The sequence below is a fragment of the Delphinus delphis genome, chromosome 18 (assembly GCF_949987515.2).
Source record: "Delphinus delphis chromosome 18, mDelDel1.2, whole genome shotgun sequence".
Lineage (NCBI taxonomy): Eukaryota > Metazoa > Chordata > Mammalia > Artiodactyla > Delphinidae > Delphinus > Delphinus delphis.
In genome coordinates this window covers 20682983-20701241 of record NC_082700.1, presented here as the reverse complement: position 1 = coordinate 20701241, position 18259 = coordinate 20682983, and the positions used below count along the sequence as shown (strand labels likewise).

The following is an 18259-nucleotide window of genomic DNA, read 5'->3' as shown; positions in this document are numbered from 1 at the left end:
AAAATAGAAGTGTTATCAACTGCTTAGATGAATATTCCACAAAGTCTATCTATACTAAGTTTATCTATACTTTATCAAAGTTACCAACAGTGGTGAAAACTATTTCATATAAAGGCAATATGTTCTCTGTGAGAGAACTCCAGTATGTAGTTTTGGTGCTAGGCTCAAACAAAAATAAATACTCTGATAGCCACTTTAAGATATAAGAAAAGCAGAACTGGGAGACAGAATTTAGACACGGATTACTACGGGAAAAAAGTTCAAGTTAAGAATTAGTAAAATCAAATTCAATATATTGTGTACCATCAACTACAAGTTCTAGATTCAGCACTTTATTATGGCAAGATTCAAATGTAGTAATGTGACTACATTCTGTGAACCCTAAAAAACTTAGGAAAGTGATTAGCTGTTTGTTAGATAATCTGCAAATTTTATCCAATATTTGGTCACAGTAAAAACCTGGGACAATGTATCAAAATCACTTAGTTTTAAGTCATAACATGCACAGTAGGGAGAAAACACTTAATAAAAAGAGAGATTGAGTTAAAAATAGACAAGAAATCAAAATTTACAGAATAGGGTCAGTCATTAATCTAAATAAATAACAGAAAGAGTAGTAACTTCAAAGTTAACATTCCAGGAGTTGGCCAAGAGTATGAATGGTATCAGGTAGTGTTTCTATAGCAACATGATCAAACAGTTTATTGCTAGAGCCCACAAAGGGAAATAGTAAATAACACCTAGGTAAAAACAAAACAGACATTTGAGAATTAATGAAATTGCATTACATATTTCATTTCCTGAACTGCAGAGCATAAATAGATTAGATAATTAACAAGAAACCTGTCTCATGTAATATACCTAGTTGGTAAGTTATACACCTAGTGAATAGGTTTATAACAAAAGCAAAAATAAATGTAAATAAAAACTCAGAAATAGTTCACAAACTTCGATGTCTATCAGAATCATCTGAGCAGTTTTTAAAAATACAGTGCCAGGGCTCTACCACCAGACCTACAGACTCTCCACAGTTGGAACTAGGATACCTTAGTGGGTATCCCGTTGGGGGAAAAGGCAGTTCCTCAGGTAATTCAGCCATACCAATGTTTGAGCCAACCAATGACACAGTCATATAATGCAGACTATTAAAAAAAATAGCATCAAACATTCACCACCATTCTACTATAGATACAAATAAAGAAATCTCCATTGAGTCCATGCACTTCCTTGAAAATTGCTCATTAGGACAAATTACTTTTTATTTAAATCTTTTCTGCTTTCACAACAGTAGACTATAAAACACACTTGCAAACCTCCCTAGAACGTATAACATGGCTAAACTTAGTCTTTTCCGGTTTTGAACTGACCAGCACCAAATTAACTCGAGACAGATTAAACACGTATATAAGTACAAGTAAACCAAAGGAACTAAAATAACTGGGAAAATTTAGCTTCAAAGAACTTAATCATACTATAATCAGAAAACCTGGACAAAAGCAATTTAAATTTCAGTACATATTCAAGTTTTCTGTTTTAAGCCTTAGAATTTAAAAATTACATAGGGAGTGGAGATATACTTTCTTCAGCACTGGGGCACAGAAACAGAATAGATTAGAAAAAAATCAGTTATTTCACAAATATTTATTGAATACCTACTATGTGTCAGGTACTTTTCAAGGCAATGGCATAATTAGTAAGAATAGATCACTAGACAATACAGCAGTAAACAAAACAGTCCTATTCCTTAGGGAACTTATATTCAGTATCATATATTAGTTCTCTAACAAAGCTATCATACCACCAAAAAATAGGACTACTTGGTAAGGACAATCAAATCCTTCTTTACGGTGTACGTTTTCATTGTTTAAAGTAAGTGATCATTAGTCAGGGACAAACTATAGTCTGATTTTGCTAACTACGCAATAGATTTTAACTTGAAATGCCATTAGCAAGAGACACAGGAGCAAATAGCTGTAGATGTGGATAAGAACTTAGGGATTTCATTACATCATTTTATGCCCAGAAGAGTTACTTAAGATCACAGAACCAATCAAAGTAGAAAGAGTGGGGCAAGAACTCAAGACACTGGTCATCTGTCAGGTTAACACATATTCACCATTATAATTTGTTTCTTACACATACGTTCTATGTATACTAAGCCATATTAAAATCAAGAGTCTTACTGCTTATGCTAACAGTCGAAGAAAGAACATGGATCATGAAACACATAAAACAATTTTTTTCAATTTAGTAAAAGCTCAATTCTTTTTCCTAAACTTTTTTACTCTAATGAATGTGACAAAACATTAAATAATCTTAGTGCTTTCACCTTTTACCTCCTTTCCTCCTGTTTTACACTCCTCCTCCCCATTAATAAAGTCTTAATGAGCTGCCAAAACATAATAAGCGAGGTACCAGAGAAACAGAAAACAAGGACCCTATAAACTAAAAGTGTTCTGGAATAATGAAAAGCTGTAGCGGTAAGGTCTAAAATCAATGCGATAAAATGTTTTAAACTAAATAGCAGCAGCTCATATTTACTGAGCATCACTGTATGTCAGAAACTATTCTAAGTGTTTTACTTGTAACGACTCATTTGTTCCTCCTAACGATCATATGGAACAACTGATTGGTGGTGTAATTATTCCCAGCTTGTAGATGATAACAGTAACACATAAATTAAATAACAGCTAGTAAGTGGTGTGCCTGTTGGAATCCAGGCCATCTGGCCCAGAGACTAAGCTCTTAACCACTTTGTTAAAGGCTCAACCTAAACATCTGCATTTGAGTAGAATTCCCCATTTCCCGGGGGGAAAGGGTTGCCAAGATAACCAATTTGCTTAGATATGAACAATATCTAGTTCACTTCCCCAGGCTCTACTTCATTTAGCCCTGGGTAAACCACTGAGCACTTTGACATTAGAACTTACCTGTTAAAAAGTAACTTTGATACAGTAAGATCATTGTGCTATGTTTACAACTTTTCTGTAGGCTTAAATTTTTCTCAAAATAAATTAAAACAAACTTTGACCATGAGGATTAAATACTGAAAATAAGTGAGTCCTCAAAAACAGAAAAAGTTCTTATACTGTAACTGCTACATGAGAACAGAATCCTTTTCAAAGGCACCTTAATGTTTATATTAAACATTATATAGTCAAAGTGGGACGGAATTACCTTTGGGTTTTTCTAAAAGTCTCTGACATGTTTCTTTGACTTTAGTAAAGAGTTCAGAACCAGCCAACTTTTTAGAGATCCCAATTCTCAGCATAATGGCTCCAGGCGTGAATTTTAAGAGTGCAGCCCCAGGCTCTCGTGGTTCTTTTGGATGCTTTGGCATAAGACCAGACCAGTCCACATCTATCACATCTAATGGATCTACAAAAAGTTAAAGAACAGAATTTTATTATACCAAGAAATACATTCTCGTTATCTATAGAGAAATACAGATTCTAAGCCACAGAAAGCATTAAATAACAATATAAATCAAAAAAGGCACATTCTTAAAACAAAAGATTTTCTATATAAGCTAAAATTTAGAATCTTAAGGACCTCTACAAATAACTTTCTCACCAAAGGAAAAGAGGCGAAGAGGTCACAGGCGAGTGCCTCCACCCCCCCCATTTCATTTATATGTGGAATCTAAAATGAAAAGAATCAAACAAAAAGAAAACCAAACTCATAGATACAGAGATCGGTGGCTTCCAGAGGGGAAGGAATGTAAAGTTTAGACAAAATGTGTCAAGGGTATCAAGTGGTACAAACTTGCAATTATAAATAAATCATGGGGATGTAATGTATAGCATGGTAACTATAGTCAATAATATTGTATTTCAACATTAAAAGTTGCTAGAAAGTATATCTGAAAAGTTCTCATCACAAGAAAAAAAACTTTGTAACTTTGCATGGTGACAGATGGTAACTAGACTTAATGTGGTGATCATGTTGCAATGTATACAAATATCAAATCATTACGTTGTGTACCTGAAACTAATGTATGTCAATTATACTTCAATAAAAAACCCCAAAACCAAAAAAAAAAGGCAAACAAACAAACACCTAAGCAAACCCATTCCTACAAATAATGCATTTAAATTGCTTGAGAGATCCTCAATGAAAGAACTCCATCATTTCACTATATTAGGTCTGACATTTTGAAGCTTGGTACCAGTCATTTCAAGGGTTAATTAAGTAAATCCAGGAGTGTATTTAGTTTGCATGTGTGCATGAAAGCACAGACACAGTTTACCTTTTAAAAACAAATGATTCATTATGAAATAAATTTAAGAATCAGGCAGTGGCTAAGATTAAAATTGAGAATAATCTATCCACTGATAAGTCAGAGTTTAGGAAATTAACAAAATAATGTTCTATTCAGAAATATCTAATAGCTGATAATAATAAAGATAACACTCATATATATATTATACATTAGAAAAAACTGTAAAATGTAAGAGCAAATTAAGTCAAAATAAGAATTTAATATTCTGTATACCCAAACAAAGCAAAGACCCTATGATATAAAAAAAATTGTTAGTAACAATTAGACTAATTGGGATGATTCAACAAGAACACTGAAGGTAGCTGCTTCATGGTACAGTCACTGGAGGAAGTTCTGGCAATGAATAAAGTACTATAAATGGAAATGATTACTGAATTTAGAAAATTGAGAGAGAGAAGTATATAAACAGTGTTCAAATATAACCTCGACCTTTGGAAATTTCTGAATGGTCATTTCAAAAGTTGGTTTGTGGCAGCACAGTTGTGAAGCTCTGTACCATACACCTACCATCTAGAACACTGCTAGACAATCACTGTTTGATAGGAAATCTTACAATTGTGCTATTTTAAATAATGCCCTTTCCAATTTATAGACAATGTCTACTTAAAAATGAGCAGAGCATATTAACTATAATTTTCATTTTATTGGCACTTCTATGTTAATTAAAACATTTAATTAAAATGGGAAAATTCTAACTGCATTTTATCAATTCTTACATCATGAAAGGGAACAAAGAATATCACTATACCATAATTAAATATTTCTTACATTCAACCACCTCTGCAAATGATTACCTGGCATCTTCTCCTCATCCTGTTGGTCCTCCCTCTTTTCAGCATCACCTGCCAGAATTTCATCTAGTTCATCATCACTAATTGGCTCATATCCTTCTCCAGCACCAGATCCTAACGAATGCACATCATCTAACTTGGATTCGTCATCTCCTGCTAAACAGAAAAATTAATTTCATGCCAAAGAGAGTGTTAAGGGAAAGGGTTATCTAAGTGAAAACAAAGAGGAGAGGCTGTGCACACTAAGAAAAGTTGAAAAGCATTTTTTTATTTGAAAACTATATTTAATTATTTAAAACACTTGATACCTCCAGAAGAAAACTTAAAAATTAAATTTAGTTTTAATGCCAAGAACACAATATGGACAGCAATATCAAAATAAGTTATAAGATTACAATTAAAATATGAGAAAATCTACCACTAACATGTTAATGTTGATATTATGTTGTTAATTTTTTATAATAAAACTTTAAGTCCAGAGAAATCTAATTTCAAAAGGATGCATTAATTTCTTTATCAAAATAAATTCATTAATTTTAAGGAACTTGCAAACTAATTAGTAAAATTTATTTGAAACTTTAACCACTAGCGTACCTTCCATTTCTTTATTTACCAACTTTTCTCAACTACCTAGGCTAAAGCTTTGTCTCCTGGTGACTTAGTTGTGAACTTGAATTATCATAAAACTATACAGTACACTTAATATTTCTAATCAGGTGTTATCCATACACTTTACTGAGTTTACAACATTAGTTTTCAAAATGCAACAGCATGCTTTATAAAACTTACAGCAAATAAAATATAATAAACTATGAGATGTTTCTAGTCATTCTACTAATTTTCTACTCTATTAAGTTCTGTAGTAATCTCCTCATACCCCCACCGTTCACTTCTAAAGTAAACAATTTTAATAACTTCATTACACAGATATACATCTAAACATAAATGCAAATAATAGGATTTTTAACTTTTCAAGCTTTATCAAACTCATTGTCCTACTTTAACTGGATAAAATTTTGCATTTCACAATAGGTAATTCACCTCTAAATTTCTATGCTATGTTATCTGTGATCACAACCAATGAATGGTATATTTTAGGGATGAAGGGCAAGAACTCCTATCACAAGAGAGATATTACAATGATTGGTTAAAATTATATTCAATTATACCCCAAGGTTGTACCTCTAATAGTACTATGGGTCACAAATTGATGCCATTAAAATTCAAATTTGAGATAAAAATGTGAAGACCACTGAGGCAGAAATGTTTTTGTCAAGTAGAAAAAATATGTTAACAGTTGGTGTATTGGAATATATCTAACCAAATAACCAAAAGATGTAAGGATGTTTATAGTTTTAAAAGAATGTGAACTTTATTCTGGGACTAGTGCTACAATACAACAAATAAAAAGAATATAAAATATTACTGCTTATGTACTAAGTATCCCAGAAGTTTCTTGGGGGCTTGAAGTAGAGAGGTTATGTCAGAACAATGGTGTAGTGGAGGCAGAACTTCCAGAAGAATTTTCAGGGGGGCCATTACTATTGTTAACCTGGGCTATAATTCACCAAAGAATAAGATGCAGAACACGTATGCACAGCAGAACATATTTTCATTCATCAGCCATTTATTGTGTCCTTACTAGAGTCTTGATGATAAAGAAATGAAAAGCTATGGTGCCTAACAAAGGAGTACAGTATAGTGGTGAGAAAACTATGGAAAAATAATTATAATATGGCACAGGGATGCTATTAAAGATGTATAAACAAGGTGCTACGGCGATTTGAAAGAGTAAAGCACCTTTAGCAGAGAAGGCTTCGTAGAGGAAATAATGCATAAACTGGGACTTGCAGTTTGAATAAGAGAAGATAAAAGGGAAAAGGTCTATCAGGCAATGGGTACGGAGAAGCCTAGAGAAGGAAGCTCATTCAGAGTGCAGAGGCATTAAGCCAGCTTGTATAGCATTATCAGGGGTGAAGGATTGGAGAGTGGATGTCCATAGCTGAGGTTGGCTCTGAGTGGGCAAAAGGGTGGATGTGGCCTTCTCAGGGTCCCTCATTCTAGGAGCGGGAAGTCATTTTAATAAGGGACCTGAGCATGCCCAGATTTTACTATCTGTGGAGGGCTCTGGAACCCATTCCTGCAGATACTGAGGGACTGAGGGACGACTGTAATCATTTATTTCATTTAGGCTTATTTGAACCAAGTCTACCTTGATAGTACTAATGAGTGGAACACATTTTTTAAGTATTATAAGGCTTTTCCTTATAAACTCTATTTTCCCTAAAACAATGGAGTCAATATGTGTATCAGATGACCTTTCAAAAGGAAATATTTGTTTGCTATGAAATCTGAAAAGGAATGGAGCATTGAAACCGACAAAAAGGCGTGACACTCACCTTCCATACTCTCTGTTCTCTCAGCTTTATTTGTATCTTCAAATCCCTGCAGAGATCCTAGATCTTTATCCATTCTTTCTTTATCCAAAGCTAAAGAGTCCCGGAAAGTGCCTTCTAGGTCTCTCTCATGTTCACTCTCCAGTTTTGCTTCACTGCGTTTTACAGACTCTATTTGAGGACTCTCAAAAGTTCTGTCTCTGTCCCTGTCCCTTTCCATAGAATCAGAGATTAATCTCTCCCTTTCCCTGTCCAAGTCTCTCCTTTTGTCTCGTTCTCTCTCCCGTTCCCGTAGTCGATCTCGGTCCCTGTTCCGGGGCCAATCTTTATCGGCATCTCGCTCCCAGTCTCTCTGCCGTGTATCTCTCCTCTCTCTCTCCCGCTCTCTCTCATGCTCGTAACGATCACGATCTTGAAGCCTATCTCTGCTATCAAACGACCCTGATCTTGAATGGACCTGTCGATCTGACTCAGGAGAACTTCTTCTTGAACTATGGCTTCTTGAATCCTGGCGATCTAAAATAAATACACCATATACAAAGAGTTAACACGTGATAAAATGGAAATAAAAGGCTTCATTTTAAGGCCCTTTAAAACTGACAATTTATCTATTTCTGTATTTATTTTAAATTATCCAAAGGACCCATCTTAATGAAAAATTCCATCTTTCAAAGTGTTAATTAAAATATGTAAAAAGCATGTTTCCTTGTTTATTTCCACTATAACCACAAAATATCTTCAAAGAAATAAATACATAAACTGTTTAAGCAGTAAAAGAAATGATCATTTCATTATCTGACCTCTTCCTATCCCCCTACCTTATTTTCTGTGGTCAAAAGAGAAAGTATTGGTTGCAGGAAGAAGAGGCAGAAGGTTAAAATTTTAGGCATCAATAGAGGACTTGAATACGTAAGTGTTTCCACCAAGATATACTACTAAAATCCTGATATTAAACTGACTTCATTGAATGTACCTCTACTATAATGCTGCTAGTAATGTGATAACAGGTAACATTTTGGCGGGATGGTTAAGCTTTTAGGTTCCTTGAAATTTAAGGCAGCATATAAAGTAACCAATTTAGCATTTACTTTAAAATTATGATTTGAACAAAGCAAAAAACTGTACAAAATATACAAATATACTAACATAGGAAACAGTGGTTAGATTATACTTCATTTTCATTACCTGAAGAAGTACTTCGACTGGGTTCTCCACGCTTTAGCTGATCAATCCTAGATTTTCTCTCTCCTGTGATTTCTAGACTTTTTGTTTTTTCTCTGTCTCTTGAGCCACTATGCAGTACTCTCTTTCGACCACTTTGGTCATCCCCACTTCGATGTGCAGAATCATTGGACGGGGAGCGGAGACGGCCAGATGTATGACTACGATTACTCCGATTGCTGCCAAGGCTGCTACTCCTCTTTTGATCCACTGGCTTGCGATGTGGTGCATCTTCTATAGTAACATGAGGTGCCTCTACCTTTTCCACTCGTGTTCTATGGCATTTTCTATGTGAGTCTTCACTGGTAAAAGTGTTGGTGGTGTTGGCTGGGGTGGAAGAGGTGGAAATGGTGGCGGTCAACGTGTTGAAGGTGGTGGCAGCAGGAGTCGTCGTCATGGCAAGAGGAGGAGGAGGAGGAGGAAGAGAAGACGGGGAAGGAGTCCTTCCAGGAGTAGCAGCTGTGGCAGCGTGCTCTGCTTCTGTCACCTCTGCACGGTCAGGCACGTCCTCATCAGACCAGTCACTGAACGCTGTATCTTCTTTCTTCTGAGGATCCTCCATAGTGCCATCCTTATTATTGTGCATTTCAACCAATTCCTCCTTGGCTGTGATAGGGGGAGTCCGTGGGCCTCTCTTCTTCTTACTCTGCTGGACTGCTTCTTCATCAGAAATGTCAGAATCACCTTTGGACCTTTTACGCTTTTTTTCAACGGTTTTCTTCTTCTGTCCTTTTTTTGGTGAAAATACTTGACCATCGTCAGACGTTGTCTCTGTGTTACCCCTGTCCATTCCAACATCATCGTCTTTCTTTTTCTTAATAGGTTTCTTTTGAATTTTTGCTTTTTTCTTATTTTCATCATGAGCTCGATCAGATGTGTCTCGATCTTCACATGGGTGGTGTCCTATCATGTCTTGTGAACGAGTTCTTGAGCTCTCCATGATTTCTGTCTGTTCTCTCTGCTTATCTACAGAAGAAACTTTCTCTTTGAACTCCTGCTCTTCATAGCGCCTTGAACTTTCTTTTCTTTCTGGTTTACGATCTTCCTCTTTCCACCTACCCTGCCTGTCTTCTGTAAGGTGGGATGGACTAAGAGAACGAGATTCTTGAGGTCGAACAACCTGGCTCAAGAGTCTGTGTTTTTCATCTATACAAAAAGATAAAAGTAATCACACTTTCACCATGTTAACAATATTGCATGCTACCTATAAATAATAAACCAATTTCTCCCTTTTCATTTTAAAAGTTTAAAAATAACAACTTCAGTAAAAATAAAACTATGGCTTTACTACAACTAGTAGGAAATGACAGTGCCATTACGGTAGAAGGACTATTTCTAACACATACTTTAGTCACAATGGGAGATATTCAAAGGCAGTAGAGCAAGAAAACATTTTAAATCTCAATTCATCATTTCGTATTGATGTGAAAGAATGGTCTCGTGGTTACAAATGAATATGACTATAGAAATGTGGCAAACAGATCCTGCTTACTTTTATCATCTCCACTGTTGTAGGTGTCACTGTCAGGAGAATGTTCTCGCCGGCGCTTAGGTGACTGACGAGGGCTAGGACTCCCTTCATTTCTATAGCGCTTCCTAAATTGGACAAATGTAATTTATAAAATTCCAGGGGATGAAAAAGATTTCTTTACTACATTTTTACTATTAGTTTTTGCTGTAACTAGAATGTATAATTGTAGGATTATAATACTATCAGAAGCTAGTGGGAAGCAGCTGCATAGCACAGGGAGATCAGCTCACTGCTTTGTGACCACCTAGAGGGCTGGGATAGGGAGGGTGGGAGGGAGGCGCAAGAGGGAGGGGATATGGGGATACATGTATACATATAGCTGATTCACTTTGTGGTACAGCAGAAACTAACACAACATTGTAAAGCAATTATACTCCAATAAAGATGTTAAAAAAAAAAAGAGGGCTTCCCTGGTGGCGCAGTGGTTGAGAGTCCGACTGCTGATGCAGGGGACATGGGTTCGAGCCCCGGTCCGGGAAGATCCCACATGCCACGGAGCGGCTAGGCCCGTGAGCCATGGCCGCTGGGCCTGCGCGTCCAGAGCCTGTGCTCCGCAACGGGAGAGGCCGCAGCAGTGAGAGGCCCGCGTACCGCAAAAAAGAAAAAAAAAAAAAGAGTGACAGAGTATGGCAAGAAAGAAACAGAAAAAAAATAGAATGAGAAAATGGTAGTGATGGAAATTCTATGGTAATTTTCTATTATATAAATGAATGAATATCCAATAATCAATAAATTATGAATTTTAGGTCTCAAAAAATAGTGTATTCCTGCTTCATCCAGAACTTTAAATGTCCCATCACAATTAGCAATCTAAGTAAAGATAACACTCAAATGAACTTATTCACAAAACGAGAGTTTGTAGAAAACAAACTTATGGTTACCAGGGGATAAGGGTGGGGAGGGATAAATTGGGAGACTGGGATTGAGACATACACACTACTATATATAAAATAGACAACTAAGAAGAATCCGCTGTACAGCACAGGGAACTCTACTCAGTACTCTGTAATGACCTATATGGGTAAAGAATCTTAAAAAAAAAAGAGTGGATGTATGTATATGTATAACCAACTCACTTTGCTGTACACCTGAAACTAACAGAACATTGTAAATCAACTATACTCTAATAAAAACTAAAAATAAATAAAGGTTAACACTGGCAAAAAATAAAGAGAACACAATTAAAACCAAAAAAAACAAACCCAATACTCTCAGAGCTATCTATATCATACAAAGGGCATTCGGCATGTTTGATAAAATTCTTCATTTGTTAAGACTTACAACCGTGGACTTCAAATACATGGCACCACCTCTTATCTTTTTCATGTAGATGTAGAATAACTCACTGAAATTCACCAGATTTAACTACTACGAAGTGGTAACATATAGCAGAGCAATCAATGTACCCTCTACTGAAAATTATTCATTAGTTTTACCTTTTTATGGTATAGAAATACCTTATGTTGGGAAGTCAAATGAGAAAATCTAGTATTGGCTTTGGAGTCAAAAAAGACTTGAGTTCAACTTCTAGTCATGTTACTTATTATGCAACCTTAGGTAAATTCCTTGAGGTCATTCTTAGCTTTCTCATCTGAAAATAGCTGAAAAAATGGGGGTCCATCTCATAAAATTGCAATGAGGAATAAGTTCGTTATGTCATAAACCCAGTGCCAGTCATGTTGTGGGTACACTGTAAAAATCGGTTTCTTCTCATCTCTTAGAACTATATCATCTGCTTGGTGACAAATTAATAAAATAATTCATATGTTCACTATATTTCTTGTTCTTCAGTTAAACTTCAAATGACTAGTGATTTATATCTCTGGATACTTAAGTTATTCTAGTGTTTTCCTATATTTTTGTTAAATTTTGACCACTCTTTTTTTTTTTAAGCCAGCAATGTTTGTAAATACTATGGCTAAAAGTTGAGAAACACTGCAGCACATGAGCACATTTTCTCCTTGACAGCTCACTCATATAGATGAGTAACCAGGTGGAAAAGGAGACCCCAGATGTAGTATGACAACTCACAGGCCCAAGCTTGTGCAATTCCTTATCAAAAGCTCCTGCCATCATTAGGCAGTCTCTGTCCCCATTCTTTGGATCTGGGCTGGCCCAGTGACTTACTATGACAGGAAGATGTGGTGAAAATGACAGTTTAAGTTTGGACATTTAGGACTCAAGAGGCCTTGCAGCTTCTGCTTTTGCCTTCTTGGTATGTTTCTACTATCATATGCAAAAGTAGAGTTTAGACTACTGGAGGATGAGAGGTCATATGGAAGAGAAAATAAGATGCCCTAAGCAACAGCCAGCACCAACTGCCAGAAATGTGAGTGAGGCCACGTGGGTCACTCAGACTCAGCTGAACTGCCAGAATGACTGGAGAAGCATGAGTGATCCCAAGTAAGACCAGGAGAAGAGCCACTCTGCTGAGCCGAGACAAAATTGCTAACCCACAGAATCATGACCAAATACATGGTGGTTGTTTTAAACTTCTAACTTCTCATGTGGTTTGATACACAGCAAGAGGTTAATTGATAACATAAGAAAATATAAAACATGCAAAAAAACGAAATTTAATTTCAAGGAAGTATCTACAGAAACAAAATTAGAGTAAAATAAATACTACGGCAATTCAACAAACCTTCCTCATAACCATGGTTAAAAACGAAAGTGCTGGATAAATTCAGCTACTGAGATGACAATATAATTGATGAAAACATCACGATGTTAACCTCATATAACTAGTTATTTTATAGAGCTGTTGACTCCTAAATTTCTGGGGCCCTTGTCAATGCTTGGAATGTCTAGCCACGAAAAACTAGAAGAAATTTTGGCTACTGTAAGCTGAGATCAGAAGCATGTAAAATATAATCAAAGCATAGGATTAAATAATAATAAATAAATAGCAAAGATTTCAGAATTTTAATCTTAGAAGATAGAGAGTTAAAGAGGTCAGAGGAGAGAAGAGAAATAATAATGTACTGTGTGCCTGCATGTGTGAAAGGTATTATCAATTTTATGTTAATGTGAGATTTTTTTTTTAATGTGGCGAGAGGGAAGCGAGAGAGCGAACTACAGAAAACCTTGGCTGCAGACTGAAGGGAAGGCAAGACCTAATGGAAGAAGCCTCCATTTCTGTGCTACGTTGTTTGTTTATAACCAAAATCCATAAGAGCAATGATGAAAAAAGCTTAAAGCAGAGAGTGTATTCACCATGAGGCAAATAAGGTAGAGGTAGAGGCAAAGAAATTGAGGATATATAAATTATTTCCAGTTTGTCTTAACAAACTTAAATATACCCTCTATTCTAGTTGGTATTTGGAAAAAAAAAACAATTTTGATACGTTTGGTTTTATGTCTATAAAACCTCAAAATTGACCAGAATCCAGATTTCTCATGGCTATTGTGATTGGCTTAGCTCTCTTATCTAACTCCTCTACTGATGAGAGCCCCAGCACAGAGAGGGCTACTGAGCTGATAGGTATAACCCTGGGGTCATCCTAGCCATCATTTCGGTAAAAGCCTTCTGAGTCTAAAACTAATACAGAAAAAGAACAGTGGAGATACACCACTCTATGTTTGTTTGAGAATCTGGATATAGTCACATCAAAACAAAAACTAACCCTGGACTTCCCAGATACCAGAGCAAATAAATTCTTACTGATATTAAAAAAAAAAGAAAAACAGAGAGAGAAAAGAAAGAAGAGAGAAGATGCCCTCAGATATATAAGATAATAAGAACACATCTTTTTATTCCAATAATCTACTATAACTCCACAACCCAAGAGAGGATACCTCTCTATCTCTCATCTCCTTCTAGCCATGCAGTGGTTCCAGAATTTCCTCTGTTCTAAGACACTGTAAATGCTTCTGCAGCCTGGGGGTAGTGACTCTAGACTTATACGTACACAGAACTCATAAAGGATTATCAGGAATAGCACAAGCATTATGTCTTGGTGACAAGCCAACTCCATTAACTACTTATAAAGTGGATATGATGGGACATAAACCCACTGATGCTACCACTTTCAGGTTGGATTCCTGTTAAAAACAAGTCTGTAGCAGTCAAATAAACCAATGTACCATCAAAAATGGCTGTAATTGGGCTTCTCTGGTGGCACAGTGGTTAAGAGTCTGCCCGCCAATGCAGGGGACACGGGTTCGAGCCCTGGTCCGGGAAGATTCCACATGCCGCGGAGCAAATAAGCCCGTGCACCACAACTACTGAAGCCCACGCACCTAGAGCCCATGAGCCGCAACAAGAGAAGCCACTGCAATGAGAAGCCCGCACACCACAACTAAGAGTAGCCCCCACGCACCACAACTAGAGAAAACCCGCGCACAGCAACAAAGACCCAAGCCAGCCAAAAATAAATAACTTAATTTTTTTTAAATGGCTGTAATCAAACAGTAAACAAGAATTATTAACTATATCTCTTGGATACAGAAATAGTAGAATGAGAAAACTGTTTTTTCCTAGACAATTCAAAAGATGTTGAACACCAAATACATATAATAAAACTAAAATACAGGAAAATGTGGAGAGGAAAAAGAATTAAGAGGATATTAGGGGCCCCCGAGAAGCATTAAATGGAACTTTCTGAATTCCTCACTGACATGTAAAAAACTGGTTCACAATCACTTACTTTGATTTTCTCTCCTCGTGCCCATCTCTTGGATTCCTGTCTTCTCGGATATCTTCCCGCTTTTCTCTGCGGTCCTCTCGTCCTTTGTCTTTGTCTTCCCACTCCCTCTGGCGTTCTCGCTCTTTCTCCCTTTCTCTCGCTCTTTCTCGCTCTCGCTCTCTCTCCCTCTCCCGCTCTCTCTCCCGCTCCCTTTCTTCTCTCTCCCGCTCCCGCTCTTTTTCCCTGTCTCGCTCCCTCTCTCTTTCCCTCTCTCTATCGTGGTCCCGATCTCTCTCTCTTTCCCGGTCTCTCTCTTTCTCCCTCTCTCTCTCCCTCTCCCGTTCCCTAGCGCGCTCTCTTTCTAGTTCTCTTTCTTTCTCTCTCTCCCGATCCCTCTCCCGTTCCCTCTCTCTCTCCCGCTCCCGCTCTCTTTCCCGATCTCTTTCCCTGGGCCTTTCGTCTCTTCTATCATCCGTTCTGTCTACTCTTCGTTCCTCTCTTCTTTCATCACGCTCAATCTCGTCATTCCTTCCCTGATGTCGAATTGGTGAGCTTGGTCTTTGATCTACAATGAAAACCAAGTTTTGTCAGTGATTAATTTCACAGATGACAGTATGGCAAATCTTACATTTTATCTGTGTATAGGGTCACACCGGCAACAAATATAAATCAGGTACTGTATTTACTTTTAATTTAATCATCCAAATAATCACCACTAGATGTTTAAAAACATTTCTTTTTCTTAAAGGTAATTTTTATTTGCCCTCTAACTACCATGTTTTCTGCTCCCCATAACCCCCCTCCCGCCTCCCACTGATCCACCTTGGATCCTTCTCTGCATGCTCCCTACCCTACCTCCAGCCCACTGCTCCAACCCCACTTTCTGCCATCTCTACCCTTCACCTCTGATCTTCTCTGTCCCCCCAGCAGGACCTGAGAACACTGGTGGCAAAGGATAGGGGCAGCAGGAGGTGAAGAAGATAAGAGCTGAAGGAAAAAAAAAATTTCCCTCGTAAGTCACACCTCTAATTTCAGGCCGAAATATATACACATCAAAGTGCAGCTATTATGTGAGGAAAAATATAGTAGAACAAAACATCTGTCAATATTTGTTGCTGCAACATCAATTTATCATAAACTAGAATATTAAGGGTACTGATGCTTAGCAATCTTGAAATAATCAAATGTAAAAAGTGTTTCATATTAGTGATATATATTTATAATTAATAACTACTAATCGACTAAAAATTTTATTTAATCATATAACTGATTACTCAGATGAAGAGCTGTTTTCTTAAAATGTTAAATGATAACCCCATCACATTTATATATATATATATTTTTTAATACATGAATCATATAAACACAAACTGAATGCATGCTACCCAGTATGCCCAGTTGAGCAAGAAATTAGTCTGGGATCAAAAGATGTCTAAGAAAATGGCATGAACTCTTCCACACAGATAGCCGTTTTTGAAAGTAGGTCACTGTGCTATGATCTAGGCTACTGCGATATCTCTATTTTCACACTACACAGTACTGTTTACTAGTTAGTCATAAAAGGCATACTACAATATGGCCAACAGGTTTGTAAGTGCAATCTCTGACATCAACTTATTAAGCAGAATAATTTTAGGATATTTTTAGTGAAGGGTTCAATCTAATAATTTGAATTTCCTTTCTTATCACAGATGAAAAATTTAAGAATTATCCATATTTATTAGATCAAGATATGAAAATTCACAGAATTTTAAAGCTAAAACAAAACAAAGCTAAACCTTGTCCAGCCCCTCTACCCCTTTTCTTCTTAGAATTTATGGTCAGAAGTTGATTTGTCAAAGTCACAGAGATGGTAGATACTTGGAACATCCGGACTAGAAGTCAATTTTCTTAAATTCTTTTTTACTTTTGCTGAAACCAGTTTAAATTTAAAATGGTTCTATTGTACTGCACTCTAGATTCCTGGAAGGGTGTACACTCATGTCTTAGACTGTCTGAATTCTTGGTTTGGGGATCATACTCATGTCACAATGATTAGAAAACAACCTCAAACAAATTCAATACTGCAACTTACAGCAATTCATACTTGAAATTCCTGATTATAGCAATGTTAGGGAACAGACTCCTTTACTCAGGCAAGCTTTTTTTGACAAATAAAAAGTCTATTTTCCCAACCACAATGACAAGGTTACTTACTTCAGAGAAAATGGAAAGGAACACCACTTTAACACATCTCAACCATCTTCCCTATCTTTCCCCAAAAATGTGTTCTTCAAAAGCATACTTCTCTTCAAGTATTTCCTTATTTTAATGAATGATACCCAATCATGAAAGCTGGAAACCTCTGACTTTTCCAAGTACCATGATATTCGAGTACCATCAATTTCACTCTCAAAATATTTCTTTATTCTATTTCCTCTCTCAATCCCTACAATTAATAGTTAACTTAGACTTGGATCAGCTCTTCTTAGATGCCCATGTTATCAATGGTCTAACTGGTTGGTATCCTTGTCTTCCGTCTTTTGCCAGACTCCTTAATACCTTTTTTCTTTTTCTGAGGAAAACTCTATATTTTTTTCCAGCTGCTAAACAAACAAACAAAAAAACTGCTTAAAAGCACTTATCTCCTAGGCAATGAAAAAGGCAAATAAATCCAAAATTTTTAGCCTGACTTACTAGGCCATTTACAACGTGGTCTACAGTCTCTCACCACACACCCCCCCATCCTTCTTCCTAGCTTCTTTCCTTCCCTACCGATTACAGCACACCTCTACTCCAACCTCATAACTCTTTACTACGCCAAAGCATATGTTTCTTTTAGTCCTGTGTGTCTGCACATGCTGCACCCTCTCCCTGCACTGTTTCTTCCATGATTCCTTCTAGCCAACTCCTATTTATCTTTCAGGCCCTAATTCAGGTGTCTCTTCTTTAGGAAGCTTTTAGAGACTGCCTCAGTATTCTGTCTGCATCTTTGTCTTCTCACAGAACTTTATATAGTAGTAGTATTTATCATATTTAACTGTCTATTCGTACCCTAATTAGGCTGTGAAGAACTAACGGGAAGATTTAAATTCCTGAGCACAGAACAAGGTCCTGAACACATCTCTACCTTCAACCTTTATCTATCTCCCTTGCTCACCACATTCTAGTCACAATGATCTTATTTCAAACTCTAGGACATACTAAGCTATTTCCTGTCTCGGAATCGGCACACATTCTTTCCTCTGCATGGAATGTTTTTACCCTCCAATACCTGCAATGCTAGCTTCTTCCCTTGCATTTATGCCTCTGCATAAATGTCATCGCAAATTTTTCATAAGCACACTATCTGAATAAAGTAGGTCCCTCTCATCCTTTATTTCTATCTGGATCCCTTGTATGTTTCCTTGACAGCACCCAACAATCACTTT

At 36.7% G+C, this 18259-nt stretch overlaps 1 protein-coding gene across 4 annotated transcripts in view; it reads right to left on the bottom strand.

Moving 5' to 3' along the window:
* Window positions 1-18259, bottom strand: part of ZC3H13 (zinc finger CCCH-type containing 13) — a 93454-nt gene that overhangs the window by 11489 nt on the left and 63706 nt on the right. Inside the window, exons 11-17 of one of the 4 annotated variants that reach the window (XM_069540027.1) lie at window positions 15753-15836; window positions 14871-15414; window positions 10183-10286; window positions 8655-9836; window positions 7473-7985; window positions 5077-5226; window positions 3178-3378 (exon numbers count right to left, since the gene is read on the bottom strand). In XM_069540027.1, coding sequence (XP_069396128.1) covers window positions 3178-3378; window positions 5077-5226; window positions 7473-7985; window positions 8655-9836; window positions 10183-10286; window positions 14871-15414; window positions 15753-15836 — 2778 coding nt within the window. Of the gene's footprint in view, window positions 1-3177; window positions 3379-5076; window positions 5230-7472; window positions 7986-8654; window positions 9837-10182; window positions 10287-14870; window positions 15415-15752; window positions 15837-18259 lie in introns of all 4 variants that reach the window. The other 3 variants (XM_059996260.1, XM_059996261.1, XM_059996262.1) reach the window with 3 other exon arrangements.